The 16,143-nt window shown below is 44.3% G+C and overlaps 1 protein-coding gene across 6 annotated transcripts in view; it reads right to left on the bottom strand.

Moving 5' to 3' along the window:
• Nucleotides 1-15,181, bottom strand: part of LOC105903619 (phosphatase and actin regulator 4A-like) — a 41,360-nt gene extending 26,179 nt beyond the window's left edge. Inside the window, exons 1-3 of one of the 6 annotated variants that reach the window (XM_042704206.1) lie at nucleotides 14,808-15,181; nucleotides 9,431-9,553; nucleotides 7,154-7,222 (exon numbers count right to left, since the gene is read on the bottom strand). In XM_042704206.1, the coding sequence (XP_042560140.1) occupies nucleotides 7,154-7,190 (37 nt within the window). In that variant the 5' untranslated portion in view covers nucleotides 7,191-7,222; nucleotides 9,431-9,553; nucleotides 14,808-15,181. Of the gene's footprint in view, nucleotides 1-7,153; nucleotides 7,223-9,430; nucleotides 9,554-12,641; nucleotides 12,701-14,807 lie in introns of those variants that run through there. The other 5 variants (XM_042704210.1, XM_042704208.1, XM_042704209.1 and 2 more) reach the window with 5 other exon arrangements.
• Nucleotides 15,182-16,143: the final 962 nt, after the last annotated feature.

The raw sequence follows: 16,143 nt of genomic DNA, 5'->3' as shown, positions 1-16,143 counted from the left end.
GTTCTACCATGCCCACATGAAAAAGAAGAAACACACAGAGGAGCACATAGAGAGCAAACAGAGAGCACACACAAGTCACACACAATAAACACAACCACATATTTCTCCTTCACCAAATAGAAACCCATCTATCCAATCACAACCAACCACGACACCTAAACATAGATATACACACTTGCACACACACACACACGTCACAGACACACAAATATACACACACATACACCCCACAAACACACACACACACACACACACACACACACACACACACACACACACACACCTTTCAGGTGGCTGACAGGATGTGCGCGGGTAAACAAGCAGCAGCAGAGTGATTTCATGCCCCACTGAGTCTTGTGGGAGCTACTGTACACACTTCCTGACAGAACAGGCACTGAGCAGGATGAGCAATCAGGGGTTGTTCTTTTTTTCCATTCTGAGGGGCTGTATCTGAAAGATCCCTCTGAAACATGCCAAACTGACCAGAACCCTGTACACCACGTCTGTCCCCAGAAGCAAAATGATAGGTATACAACATTTCTGAGTACCTTTATAAAACCACTAAACTTGCTCTTTAATTTAGTAAATGAACAAATGCAGATCTACTGGGGTTCATTTTAGCCAGGGATGAGACCACAACAGCACAGTTTTATGTGGTTTAGGCCTTCTTTATTCCAACCCCCACACCACACTGCATTAAAAGTCTGCTCTTCTGAGGCAACAGTCCTGAACGGCTTTTGGTGCCCGACCCTAGAAAATGTTGTAGTGTGGCTATAGCCTGAATTTGCTGAACTGCAGGCTAACCTAGATAACACCAAGTTGCTAAATATAGCCAGAAGATGGTACAGTGTTAGGAATAAAACATAATAATAATAAATAAACAAAACCTCACAGGTAGGCCTAGGTAGCCCAACATCACGGTGAGACAGATAGCCTCCTGATCCAAACAAGGAGCTCAGAGCAGAGAGCAGCGCTGTGTGTATCCAAAGCACAACGCAAACTGGATAACACATCGCTAAACTAAAATCAGCTCAATCACAGAGAACAGCCTTTGATGGAGATGCCAGCCTGAAGCGAGCTAATGGCGCCATTAACAAAAAGGTTTTAATAGTCATTCGACAAGTTGTGATAATCAGTGCGGCATTTGGGGTCCATGTCAGACTACAACACAGTGACAGGCTACGCCAGCAGGCCTATTACACCAGTTACTGCCGGCCTAATATTATATTTTTCTCAATGAGTTTGTGTTTCCTTTGGGGGTGTTGCCTAGTGAAGCACACAAACAGAATAGAAAGAGACAGTGTGTGCTGCTGGTGAATGTGTGTGTTTGTGTAGTAACAGATAGATGGATACAGATAGATAGATAGATAGATGCTGCTCTATGAGAGATTGCTGTGCTTGTGTGTATGAGACAGTTAGGGCAAGGCAAAGACAGAAAGAAGGCACGACAGATACAGAAATACACAAAGACAGAGTTAGAGACGGTGTGAGAAGGGGTTGTCTCTGTGTGTGTGTGTGTGTGTGTGTGTGTGTAAGGGGGAGCGCTGTGGTAAATGTAATCAGTGTGTGTGGAAGGGTATAGAGGGGAGATAGGAGGGAGGGAGTGTGGTTTTGTGTGTGTGTGTGTGTGTGTGTGTGTGTGTGTAAGAGGGAGTGCAGTGTTAAATGTAATCAGCGTGTATGGGAGGGTATAGAGGGGAGACAGGGGAGAGAGAGTGTGTGTGTGTGTGTGTGTGCGTGCGTTTGTGCTTGTGCAGTGTCTGAGTGTGTCTTGTTCCAGTCAGGGCTAGTGCTCTATGTCCAGAAACAGAACACACAAAGACACACAAAGACACACACACACACACACACACACACACACACACACACACACATTCCTTGAAGAGGAATGGGAGATAGCGCTGACTCCACCCCATGTGTCAGGAGATGTAATCCAGACTGGAGGTGAGATGGGCCTCATTAAACTGCAGACGTCAGAAAGAGTCAGTAAGTCTCTCAGATAAACCTCCCCTTCTAACTGCTCATTCCTGGAGTTGAAATGGGATCACGCTAAACGACTACTAAGCACAATAGCATCACTGAACACACATGGTGCTTCACAAACTGAGAACCTCTCAAGGAGGTAGAGCATCGTGTGTTTTTCAGATTGTTTTGGTCGTTGCCTGTTAAGATCGCACAACACGTACTCACTCGGCTCGAGAGACCTCCGCCAAGTTCTGGCCAAGTGCAAAGGACATTTTATGACCATCAGTTCATTCCAATAAACATGTAGACTACATATACATTACATCGCTAGATGACAGTACCATCCAAACCATCAAACAGATTCTGATGCCCTACAGGTTATCAGGAATTAGTTGAAACACACACAAAAAAATTGTGCCATCTACAACCATTCAGCTTAAGCTTTTCTTTATAAAAAAAAAACCAAAGCGTTTATAAAAAGTGCTGTCTTGAAATGGATACAAATGGTCTCCATAAAGAACCTTTGATCATTTAAGAACATTTAAAAGGTTCTTCAACTGACAACCATGAGAAATCCTTTTTCTCCGGGACTACGCTACCCTGAAACTGATCCCCCATCTTGGCGCTGCTGGTGCGCCGTTCTGATGGCTGAGCAAGAAGGGTTCCTCATAGACGCGGCCTCTCTTGTTCTTCTCGGGGCCCGGCCGACCCGAGGCAGATTTTCCTCGGGGATTTGCCAGTGTTTAGCTCCATTTGTTTTCCCTCCTTGATCCCAGTGGGATTCCCGGCTCCTCCTGAAAGGCAGCCGTCCGTCGGAATGCCTCCTCCGCCGTCGTGCCAGATGGAGACTGTGTGTTACCTAGGCGACGGCTGACACATGGCTCACACCACACGGTTTGGTGTTTGTTGTTCATCAGTTCAGAGAGAGTGTCTTTTTCACGGACACACACACACACACACACACACACACACACACACACACACACACCATCTCCAGATGCCAAATCTCTCTTGGTCTTTTTCACACTCCAAGCCAAAAACACACTGATGTGATCCAACAATAGTAAATGGGCTTGAAGTGTCCTTCAGAGTGTTTTCAGAGCTTACTGTTGGCCACAACATTTGCACTGAAATCAACTTCAACAGTAGGAATTTTGTTATAAATCAAGCTGAAAAAGCCATTTCATGCCTTTTAAATTGATCAAGAAAGGGGCTCATGAAAACTGGATATGACTGTACCTAAAACACGACGTGTCTTCAATGACAACAAACACAGTGTCAAGAAATCAGAGCGTCAGGCCAAACATCATGTGGTCACCTATAACAATCTGACTCTACAACAGAGCCCCCATCACCTGTTGTATGCCTGTCTAGGCCAATATCAAGTCTGTATGTGAGACTGATCTTCCTTCAGATGGACCTCTGCTTGTGTTATTTCTAGTATTTGATAATAGTAGAGTCTAATAAAACCTGAATAAATGTATGACACACTTTTAATGCTTTTCAGACAGAAATGTCTGACGGATTTGTACAGGTCTACACAAGCTTCTCGCTACCCAGCAAGAAGCCTGAATGTTATGATCTCCAAGTGTCTCCAAGAGAGCTCTAAAAAGCTCTCTATGAGGCTACAGCATGAGACCTCTCAATATTTCTATGGTTATAGTATTTAGTAGACACGTTGTTCATAGCCACTTATAAAACTTTAAAAAGGCATTACAAAACAGATACAATAAAAACAAAAAAAAGGCAGCAATAGAATTATTCCTAATAATAAGTGATAATAACAACAACAACACCAATAGTAATAATAATACCAAAAATATGATTATAGAATAGGCCTCAATCAACTTAAATAATTAAACCGAAAGGTTTAAAAAGGTGAGTTATTCTCTGATGGGGTCTCAAATATTCTTGAACATTAATTTGGGGTCATATTAGACAAAAATGATCTTACAAACTTAAGCTACTTTTCCACAGTTATTGATTGGTTAAGCGCCCTCAACCCACGCTCTAGGCACTGGCTGAGATGAACCCGACCCATTCTGAAATAAAGTCATTTTTTGTCCCGCCTGAGGAAATCTTCGAGGAAATCTATTTTAGATCTTGAAACTAAAATGGGAGTTCAGGACTGAGTTTGCATTGCGTAATGACTCACAGCATATGATGACTCACTAATTAGTTCCTCTGTTGTGACTTCAATAAACACACTGTCTAATTGGACCAAGCTGCTCTCGCCAGCCCTGCTCCCAAATCAGGCTTCTCCTTCTTATCGAACGGAAGCAAAACCATGCCAAGCAATACAGCAGAGCACAAAAAAACAAGCAAAAAATCTAAATAAAATAGGACAACTTCAAACAGACAGCTTCAACTACAGAGTAAGGGAGAGATCGGTGAGTAACAAGTCAGGAGTGGACACGGTATAATGAGAGCTGGAGAATGACACAGCTGTGCGTGAAAACTCTAAACATCTGACTCAATGGGAGAACTATGGGAGTCTAGTAGCATGAAGCCATTATCTACCGAGGGAAAGAACAGCAAGTGAAAACATCACCTCCTCCGCAGGAAGTTCTTTCTTCCTGTGACTTAAAAAAAAAAAAAAAAAAAAAAAGATAGGCATAAGCAACAGGCCTTCGTTTTAAGTCTGATAGTGGTTATGCAGGCGTGCGCACAAACACACACACACACACACACACTTCTCTCTTTCTCTATAAAACAGTTTACACAACTGTGCCCTCATTTCGACTACTCAATATTTAAATAGAGCAAGTTTTGAAACTACATTAAGTTCGATTAGTTTCACATTCTGCCGAGTATTCAAGCCAATTAAAACCACAATCTCTTTCAAACGGCCTTTGAACGAGCAAGTAATGGGGAAATAATCATGTACTAATCATTTTGCTCATCGTAGTCATAATCTTCATCATTATTGTTAGACGAGCCCTTGGGTGCCTCTGTTGCCGGGCGAGAGAGTGTAACTGCAAACTGCAAACTGGAGCACAAGCAAAAGAAGTTGCTGTTGTGCGCTGACACCAAACAGATTCATGCAATTCATTCCCCGCTGTCCTACTGACTGCAGCGCCCTCTGTGGGCCTCCCATAGGTACAGCCTGTCAGTCAGCCTGTCAGCGTGTGGAATCTCTGGCATGCAGGAGCTTGTCTTCCATTCTGTTTGATGTGTGGGATATATTCATCTCAAAACCGACCCGAAAGGAAGTTGTTCCTCGCTGGCCTGGCCCACCTCCCTGGAAACAACCATCAAATACACCATGGCACCCAGAGCCTCCTGTCCCCCCCCCCCCCCCCTCCCAAACTCTGCAGAAGTTGCTGGGTCATCTCACTTTGACACTTTAAGTGCACGACTCAAAAACATTTTCATATGCCACTGCACTTCTGTGCATGTCAGCAGATTAGTAGGCATACAGCATACCTATTAACCCGCTCGCATCAGCAGAAGTGCAAGGGTATATTTAAATGCTTTTTTTTCTTGTTGTTTTGAGAACTTTTATTTTGTGAGGTCAGCACTAAAAACTATCAACACAAGTTTAGCTACCGCACCTAATGCCACCCCCCGTGGGGCAGAAAGGAGTTGAGCCCTGCTTGCGATAACCCTATCTGGGGTGAGAAGTAAGGGCTGGTGAAGGTGGAGGCGGCGGTGGAGGTGTTGTTGGAGAGAGAGACAGGTTATTTTTATCAGGGCAAGAACACTGGGCCAGCCAGGGATGAAAGGAGCTCACCTTTTAATCCCCTCTGCTCTCCATTTCCTGACAAACCATGATGCTGCTCTCTGTGTGTGTGTGTGTGTGTGTATGTGTAAGTGTGTGTGTAATTGTGTGTGTTTAAGTGTATAAGAGTGTGGAGATATTTGTGTAAGCGTATTCAAGCCAATTAAAACAACAATCAGGCCAGGGAACCAACTTCAACTCACAACGGAGCCTCTATAGCTGTGTGCAGTCACACACACACACACACACACACACACACACACACACACCTAGTGGTGTGTCACTGATAATGAGTTTCATTGCTCCACTACAAAGGCAAAGAAGACAGTCCAACTCTTCAGGAGCAGTTTATTACGCTCATGAGATTTCCCTCAACAGAACTCCCAATACTTCATTCTCCATCTCCATTAAAGTGCGGACAGACATGTAATTACTAAGGGTGGTCTAATTCACAGCACACTTTCAAATGATAGAGTGACTAAACAAACCAACCGCTGTTGTCCAACAATAAAACTTAAGTAATCAATGCATCCTCTAAGACTTTTTTCTTTTCTTTTCTTTTCAGAAAACGAAGCAGCAAATGTCGATCAGGACTCACCAAACCAGGGACCCCTGTCCCATTTTCAATCCACTGCCCTGAGTACTTCCGTTGGGTTTTTCCACAACAAGGAAGTTGCCAAAACTACAAACAAAACTCTCAAAAAAACTCAATATTCCAATGGGCCCTATTCCCTATCACCCAGGAGACAAACAAGCACGTGAGTACCTGAAAGGCTCTCCTCTTCAGAAGAAATACCATCCATGCTGAGCGAAACCGGACACGCTGTGCTGTCCGGACACGTAGGTCCTTTCGAGAAAAGGACTCCTCGAGGTGTGAGCGGTTGTGCTCTTCCGACAGGGCAAAGCACAATCAGATAACCCACTGAGTCAACACACGGCCATGAATCACACAACTGAAACCCAGCAACGCTTTTGAAGTGAAGTTGAAGTTGATTTACCGTCGCCCGCTGATTTACACAGCCACACTCTGAGCACAACGGTCTAGTTGCCAAAGGTGAGGCAACAGAAAAATCATCATATCAATCGGTGGAAATCAAGCAAAGTCAAGGCCATTCCAGACAAAGTCATTTGTGTGTGTGTGTGTATGTGTGTGTATATGTGTGAGTGCACAGCCATGTATGTGTGTACACATCCGTGTCAGTGTTTGTTTGTTTTTGTGTGTGTGTGTGTGTGTGCACATGTATGTTTGTTTATTTGTGTGCATGTGTATGGTTGTGGGAGTGTGTGTATTTGTGTATGTGTGTGTATTTGGAGGGATGTAGCATATTCTGTTATCCCACAGGAGTGATTTGTGTAGTGAACTAGAGCACTTGAGGTGCGTACACTTCCGGAGCTTGTTAGGACACTGGCTGCGTTTCAATGAACACATCTTAATGAGCATTAATGGAGGCATTAAGTGAGACTTACGTGCAGGACGCGTGCGGCGCTTACCTCGGTTTTCCATCCCAGAGTCCAAACCGCAGTGGCCAGAGGTTCCTGCAGAGAGCAGAGAAGAGTGTTAAGACTCGCTTGCCTGCGCGTGTGCAGTACCACGGCCAGCAGTGCCACGGCCAGCAGAACCACGGCCAGCAGAACCACGGACAGCAGTACTGTCTTCATCAGCAGATTCAAACGCCACTCGGTGGCTTGCTAGTCACATGACTGCTCGGGAGAGAGTGTTCCAAGAGTCTCAGTTCAGTTCAGTTCATTTAGAGCTACATCAACACTATGCAGCAATTTGCCAAATTTTGAGGGATGATTTTATAGCCAACTACTTTTGGTATCATCTTCAAATTCATTTTGATAGTATTTGGTCACATGAACGATAGACAAAAACACATTGTCGAACCCACAGCCAACAGCCCATGAAAAAAAAAAAAGAGTTAGCATGTTAGCCAGCTTTTAGCAGTGCCAACTGGGATGTTGGTGATGTGTGTATGGTTCTTAGGTAGTTAACTTGTTTACAAGGGTTCTGCATGCTTTGTAGGTAGTTAGCTCACTAGTTTTAGCCCAAAACTCCTTACTGCTACTTTAACAAGCTCAGAGGCAATCTCTGTCCCTCACCCTCTACAGGCACTAAACCCTCTCTGTTATCCATTCGCAAACCACAGGCAGTCTCCATTTCCTCAGGTCAATCAATGCAACAGTCCTCAGGCCAATGTTTGACACTGCTTACCCAAGGATGTGGGCAGGGAGGAGGGGAGATCGGGTGAGTTAAACACAGTTAAACAGAGCAATAATTAGCCCGGAGACAAGGTTGGTGCTCAAGCCAGCGACAAGCTGTGTTACCTCACAGACACACACACACACACACAGTCTGCCTGAGGTGCTCAGAGGGTTGTTCCAAGTCCGAGTCCATATTAAACTGAGGCGAGCATTACATAAACATCTGCCAGCATTTGAACGGCTATAAACTAATTACTCTCCGTCTGGAGGCTTTTGGCTGGCCTGAGTGTGGCTTGGAAGAGAGTGGAACAGGGCTGGAGTGGAGTGGAGGGAGTGACTGAACGTAAACACTGCAGAGGCCGAGAAAGACTGGATGCCGGGATCAGAGTTGGAATTGACCCTAGAGTTGCATCACACCACACTTGTGATTGTGTCACAGCATGGCTCCACCCCGGTTTGTGTGAGTTTCAGACCCTGTGCGTGGACTACGGGCAAGACATCGATGTGAACACTATGAAAGGAAGTGAGAATGCAAATAAATAGGCAAATAGTAAAGAGGCGACGAGAGAGAGCGAAACCCTTAGAAAAATGGAAAGGCACAATCTCAGTTTTGTCGCAAGACCGGGACAATGGCAATCTTCTCACAGTGCAACGTAGACCAGAGTTTTGGAGAACCGACCAAAGATATCGCCACATTTCTTTCACATTGGTAATGTTTTATCTGGGACAGCCCAAAATCACACAGTGTACACCAGGTTTAAGAAGCGAGACCCTCGCTCCTGCTGGATAATCCCCGACCTCAAATTTGGACCACTCCATCAACTTACATCACACCTCTGTGTTCCACCGAGAGATTGAATAGAGAGATTTCTTCTTCAATGAGCCACTAGTGTCAGTTACCTGCCGTGGCGACGCTAATCACGGCTCAAGCCAGCTTTGCAAGGCATCCAAACGGGCCCCGTGGCGCACTTTGAGCTGGGTTAGCTGGAGTGGGGGCATGCGCTCGCTCACTCGCTCGCTCACACCCGACCCTAAGAGGGATCAAGGCTGGGCTGTTTTAATCTGTGCAGCTTGGGCTGGGAGTCCATTGGTGAGTCAATCCGTTGCCATGACGACCCAGACGAGGCTCGCATTGGCGTACGGCGGTGGGCGTGCCTCAAAGCGGGAAGTGAAGGGAGAGGTTGGTGTGGTATCGGCCTGCACTTTGGAATGTTTCTGTTCAAAGTGTGGAGCAACAAAACAAACGCTGCCATCACGCGCTCCAGCCGTTACATGCTGAGGGCGTATGCCAGAGCTCAAGGTTGGGAATGTCCTTTATGTTATGGAAAGGGACACGGAGGCCCTGATGCACGGCAGTGTATGGTCAACACATCATTACCCGACACTTTCCTACAGTACAAGACGAGACAAGCCAAAATACTTTGGATTGGATTTGTCTGTCTGCCAAGAGCAACATGCCTAACTTGCACTAACAGTGTGGTCACTCGAACATGACACTTTGAGATCTACCCTACTTGACATTGCATAAACCTCACTTACATGAATTATTCGCTTATCCAGGAATCATCAGATTGGGGTTGTGTAACTGCAGGGGTTCTGAGAGCTGACCACAGTAGCCTTGGTTTCTCAAATGTTCAGACTCTCTCCTGACTGGACCTTTTACTGGAAGAAGAAAGAAGACACAATAAGCTACATTCCTAAACCTCCCTTGAAAGTACAGTCCTTCCTACGTCATCAGTACTTCCTTAATCATTAATGTTTTGACACCACACCACATCTTGTATTGAGACACCCTATGAGATGTTGTCACATATGGGATTTTCAAAAGGAGAGAAAATACTTGAGGTGCTGGACGTCTAGAGGCCATTGCTGTAGTCAAAAGTAACATAATTAAGTAACCCTAATTATGGAGAATGAGCCCAAATAACAGGGAGACACGTACAAAGCTCTCAAAACAGGTAAATCATCATCATACACAAGGTGAATTGAGCCCTGGGTTTGTTTGCAGCTAATCTCTCCTCACAAATACCAGACCAATGTTAGACAAAAGCAATTCACCCCATATAAGAATATGGAATGAAAGTCTTTAAAACGTCAGGTCACAGCAATAATCCTGGGCTGCCTGAACCAGTCGGACCACTTTAGAGTGCATGGGGTTGTGTGTACACACAGCCACATAGGCAAACACACAGAGGCACAGCAGCTGGAACAGAGGCGGGGGGGGGAGAGGGCTTGGAGACGGCCCAGACCCAGAGGGCAAGTTCAGACACCTGGGGGGGATTCTAGTGGTTTAATGACAAAACTGGCTGAGTTACCACTCAGTAAGTGGTAAACCTCCTAATAGAAGAGCCCTAAGGCTTCATTCTTCTAGCAAAACAAAGTCGTAGGGCTCTTCTTTTAGGAGGTTTACCACATAAGGTTTGATACTAAACCATGTAGCGTACTTGGAATACCCTCCTGGCCTAGTTACTCACAGAGGTGAACAAACATCAAACGACCTCAGGGAGGAAAAAGAACAAGGGGGAAAAAAATGCAGCCCAGTACTTTGTAACAGCAGCAGGTCTGAAGCATGCCCTTAAATGTAGTTTTTACAGTCCAAAACTAAAATGTTGGTAGACTAAGTTATATAAAAAAACAACTCTGAAAGCATTTAACAATGGTCTTCATTGTCTTTAGGCATTTTATTGCACGTCTTTATATTTTTCTGGACAACAAAACCCTATATGCTACAACATTAACCATAACCAGCAGGCACTCTCTGAACAGCTCCAAGTCTAAACCCTCAGCTGCATTAATCAATAGACAGCCAGAGGCTTGCCTGGAAATCCATAAAGTTTTCTTGGAAGTGCCACTCAAAAAAGCACCCCAAAGGTGTGTCCAACGGTGCTTTTGGCAATGGTTGGTGTGTGTGTGTGTGTGTGTGTGTGTGTGCTTTCGCCGATACAGCGCAAGCCTTTTGCAGCGAGGCCGGTGCCTTGTAAGGGAGGTTTAGAGTCGCACAGACACGGCGGCACAAATCCAAATTATTCAGCATAGGAGAGGAGGAGGAGAGGAGTAGGAGAGGATTGAGGAGGAAGAGAAGAGGAGGAAGAGAAGAATGGTTCAGAAGCTGCTTTCCTGCCCAGGGCCGGTGCCGCTCAGATGTCTGCATACTCCGAGCCAGGAACCGGAGCACAGACACAGACACAGACACAGACACAGACGTAGGGGTGCTGACATTTACCCATCCTCAGGGTAAACAGAAAAATCACTAAGCTGCACTTTTAAGGGCCTTTATCAACACAGGGAACTATTTCCAGAACTCAGAGCTTTACGATCAGTTCCACATTAGGGTATCCAGGCCAAATATGGCTCAGCAGATCATTTCATCCTGGTTCAGTTCCAACTCCACAGGTAGTGCTTGGTCCAGGAACTATCAGAGGGGAACAGGTTGAATGCAAGTCTTACAATGAAATAGACTCCATCAAATGCATTGACCATGCCTACCAGCTAGAGATGGGAGGAACAACAAGATTCCCACCCTAATGGAAACTCATAATTTCTTTAGGACTCTTTAGCCGACAACAAGTTCCTGAACCCCATTCGAAAGGAAATTGCAATGATCATACATACCAGAAAATATCTCTGTGTGGAATACTAAGCTCCTCCGAAAGAACCTGAACCTCAGTGAATAGTATGGACAGTTTCCCGAGTCTCTTCCGGACAGGTCCAGTGCTCTGCCAAAAGCGCAGTGCAGTGCAGTGGAGCCGGAGCCCCTTGAGGCACTAAGTGTAGAGTAGGCTCGATCTTGCCCGGACAGGCAGTGCAGTCAGAATCAACTGGACAGCAGCAGGCCAGCAGATACAGCCTACCTCCCAGTGCCTGCTCCCAGCCTGGCACACTTTAAAAACACTCAACTCGAGCGGTCATGTGTACCCTGAACGAGCCAGTGAGGGGCAGAGAGAGGTGCTGCTGGCTGCCATTATGTAACGTATGAGCATATTACCATACTACTGCAACTCAGCTCCTCACATTGAAGGCTTGCCAATTGTAAGGCACAAAGTAATGACCAAAACACTTACACACACCGCGACCAAATGTCCTACACACCTTTCATAGAAAACATCAGAACCTGAACGACAGGTTTCTGAAAAATGATCTGTCCACAGCTCAGTGTGGTGAAAGTACATAGCACACCAAAAATCCCTGCAATTAACACCCATATAAATGCACCATAAATTCCAGAACCTACCAAACCAGATAGCAAATCTCGAAGGCTGCGTCGAATAGTCAAAACAATTACGATCTATGTGCTTTCCTAACCACATCGCCTTGACCTCAAGGAAAACGTTATGAGGTCAAGAAAAGATGTGAAGAAGAATTCATAAGGACAACTGCGGTGCTAAGAGAATCCGCCTACACTAGGTTACGTATTTATGCAACGGCGGATGTTATTGAGGTGGATCACGTTGATCGTTTGTTTTCCTGAACGGCCACTTAAAATGTGCTGTCAGACTTGTGGGACAGCATTATCTCCTTTCCTTTCGTAAAGGATGGTTCAGTATACCCTATGCTAAAGGGCTCAAGAAAGGAAGCATTGAAGCACCTGTCTTTAACATTTAGAAAACGACACCAGCTGTTATCATGGCTGCCACTTATATACTTCCAGGGCATTCCACTCAAGTTAGGAACCTTCCAAAAGAAAAACATACTTTTTGATCGCAGTAATACCAATCTACAAGTGCCAGCTGAGGCCAAACTGTTTTTTTACCTGATTAGTGTCTTTTTTTTCCTTCTCTTGTTCTTCTGGATCTTTTCTCAGGGAGCATTTGCTCAGAGGAAAGCACAGCTCTCTCAGTCTACAGCCTACTGGTGTCCATTACAGAATCGCTGTGCTCTGTATCAGTTCCTGTTTGGTCTGAGAGCAGAACTACTATGTGATTCAAGGAGAGGGGGAACGGGAAACAAGAGAGAGATAGAGAGAGAGAATGGGGGTGGGAAAAAGAGAAAAGATTAGAGGGAGAGAAAACAATGAGAGGGGGAGAGACAGATAGATAGACAGATAGATGGAGAGAGAGGGGGAATGAGAGAGAGAGAGAGAGAGAGAGAGAGAGCGAGAGAGAGAGAGAGGGAGAGATCAAGGTAAAAAAAGAGAGGGAGCGAGAAAGATAAGTAGAGTGTAGTGTGACCTTAGTAGAGGAGAGCTGAGTGGCTGATTACACTTTGACAGAGTTGCACTGGCTTTTGCCCAAGGGTTATTTTCAGTCTTTCTATTGCATGGAAACGAACTGCACTCAATCACTGACAATGCGTAGAGATGAGAGGTGTCCCCCAGCATATTACGGTCACCATCCCCCCCTAACCCCAGCTCATTAGGGGGGGCAGTATGAATTCAATGGAAGGGGTATCCCACAGGAGGGGGTGACCTGGTCAAAACAAGCACTCATTGTGTGGGCCTCACTTTTAAAAAACGTCACTGATGTTGACAAATAGTACAAGGTCAAATCCACTGGCTCCCTTATCAGTTTTCCCAGGTCAAGAGCAAAGCCCTTCCACAACTGATGTCCAGTTTAGACAGACATTTGGTTAATGATCTCCCTTTTACATTGACACTTACAACAATACACACATATCAACTGACTGGAATGGATTAACTAACAGCAACAGGCAAAATCAACAACAAAAGCAACAATAGTGGGAAAGTAATACAATGTTTGACTCCCTGACATTCACAACTTCCATGTACCTGAGAGAATAGGGTTTTGACAAAACACTACTTTAAACTTAAAGTCTCACAATCACTGGTTACCGTGAAGGCCACAAACCTATGCATGCATATCAACATACAAATCAATATGCATTGGCTGTGAGACCTCCTTCAAAGACTGTGTGTGTTGCTGGTGTAATATGAATACAGAGCCTGAGGAAGTTCATTCCATCAGATCTCCGCGTAAGGTGAGCACGTTTGGACTTGCTGGCCAGGAATGCTGGAGAATGCATGGAGGAGGGTAAAGGCACGACTCTATGACTGGCCCACAGCTTCAGCTATACAGATATAAAATAATTTATATGATCTCACAAATCACATGATATAACAGTAGTGTCTAAATGTTATGTCTAAATACTAAATGTGCCTTAATGCAACATTTTATTTTGTCACAATACATAAACTAAGTCCATGGCTCAATGACACTTTAAGTCACAGTATGGATGCCTGTTAAAAAAGCAACACTTATTTTCTGCGTCTGCAATAGTGAGATAACAGAACAACAAAGACATCCTGCGGACAACCACTTTTACGATAATGTTTTAACTAATACACTTCAGACACTGAAGGATAATCTTCATTTGACAGGATCTCCCTGATCAAAGCGGAGGGGTACCGGGCGGTGGTCCATAAAACGGGGACGAGTTGACATGCAAAGTTGGCAATACTCACTTTGTATCTCACCAACCTGAACATAACGTTACGCTCTCGCTACATAAGGCTTTTACATAAAACTGTATCAATTAGTCACTGATGTAACTTTGCTGTGCTAATCGCCATTCTACTTCCTGATGATACATTTCATTGTTTCCAAATCATCTGACTATCATATCATCTTTGCAGACCCCAGTTACAGGCTACCGTTAAGAGTGTAAGTTGCCTATCTAACTTTCAAGAGTTTATTGAGATTTTCCTCCGATTCTAGATAACAGAATGAGCATTTACCAAAAAGTTCACAGGTCGGAAATACTTGACAGTTACAGTTGACAGGTGGCTAGCTACTTTAGACCTATGACAACGAATACATTGTTAGCATCGCTAATGCCAAACTTGTTGAAACATGCAACAGGTTGCTAGCTGATTAGCAAATTAAGTAATTCAAAGAAAACCAAACAAAAAAGCATTTAACACCACAAACACAATTTATTTAATCATGACTTTTCTACTCACCCTCCACTGAAGTTACTCCTTAGCTAGACTGCTGGAAGCCCATAAACGGAAACACAGGTAGCAGGCTAGCTTGTAAGCTAACGATACTACAAACTCTTCGTGTAGCTAACTAGCATGAGTGGCTAACGTCAGACTTTAAAATGTATCCACTTGACTAACACTCCATGCGACAAACACAAAATTCAAATCAATCTGGGTAGAAAACTTCAGATACAAACTGAGGAAGCTTGACAGAGAGCTTTACCTAACGTCTATTTCTTTACTGGACGGCAGGGGCCAGGCGATACACTTGCTGAAACCATAGCTGAAACTCGAGACAATCGACCAATCTCCGATACTAACGCTTTACCTGCGAAAGATTGGTTCTCGTTAGTGCGCATGCGTACCCTCCAAACAATCGCCCCACCCTCTCCCGTGGTGTTAACTTTGTGTAAATGGACAAGATTACTGTCCTCAAGGGGGGCGACGTACACCTAATCATGTTATGAAAACAGACAATTCGTCTTGTTTACAAGCTCCTTATAGTTACGACAGGTACATGCTGACAAATTCGGTGGAGCAATCGAGGGGGTATTCCAAGTCCGTAGTTTAGTCATAGAAGTTTAATTGACAAGAATTGAAAACGTATTGCTTCTATAGCCTGTTAGTTGGTTTAGTATCAAAACTGGGATTTTATGAATCTTTGATTTTTTTTGGTGGTCAGCTGGTTACGTCTTTAGAGTTGTAAGCCTACATGTAGTGTTTGATAATTTTACATCTTGTTTTTGGATCAGGCGTTTTATTGCATTTGCTTATAAGCCCTGAAATATGTTTTATTGCATTGCAGGGCCTTAGTAAGCCCGTATAAACCCGAAAACAACAAACAATCAACATGTGTGCAACCAGTGTGTTGCATTTGAAGTGTCAATCAGCAGTGCAATGTTTTCAAATGTCAGAAAAAGAGAGAGAGAGAGAGAGATTTTACATCATATCATTCTCTATCATTCACGTATGTGTTTCTTTTGCCATGTTTACCATGTTGCCAGCCAGTTCATGTTTACATTTCAGATTAACATAAATGACAGACAGGCATTTATAGACAGTGTTATATGAATTCTTCTTCTCATTCCCATGGTAATTTTGTTGGCACTTTAATTATATTGTACATTCAAATTGGTAACATATATGGATGTTGTAGTCATATATGTCCTAGTTATTATTTGTAGATGTGAACCAGCATAACAACGGGGTTGCGGAACTGTACCAGAAGGGCAAGAGTGCCCCCTTGCGGTGTATTACCAGATTACAATGTTTTAGAAGGACAAAATTGAAAGCATCAAGGGGGCAATAACTCAAA

Source organism: Clupea harengus, unplaced genomic scaffold (genome assembly GCF_900700415.2).
Source record: "Clupea harengus unplaced genomic scaffold, Ch_v2.0.2, whole genome shotgun sequence".
In the NCBI taxonomy this organism is placed as follows: Eukaryota; Metazoa; Chordata; class Actinopteri; order Clupeiformes; family Clupeidae; genus Clupea; species Clupea harengus.
The sequence above is the reverse complement of the archived record's forward strand: the minus strand, read 5'-3'. Positions and strand labels throughout refer to the sequence as shown.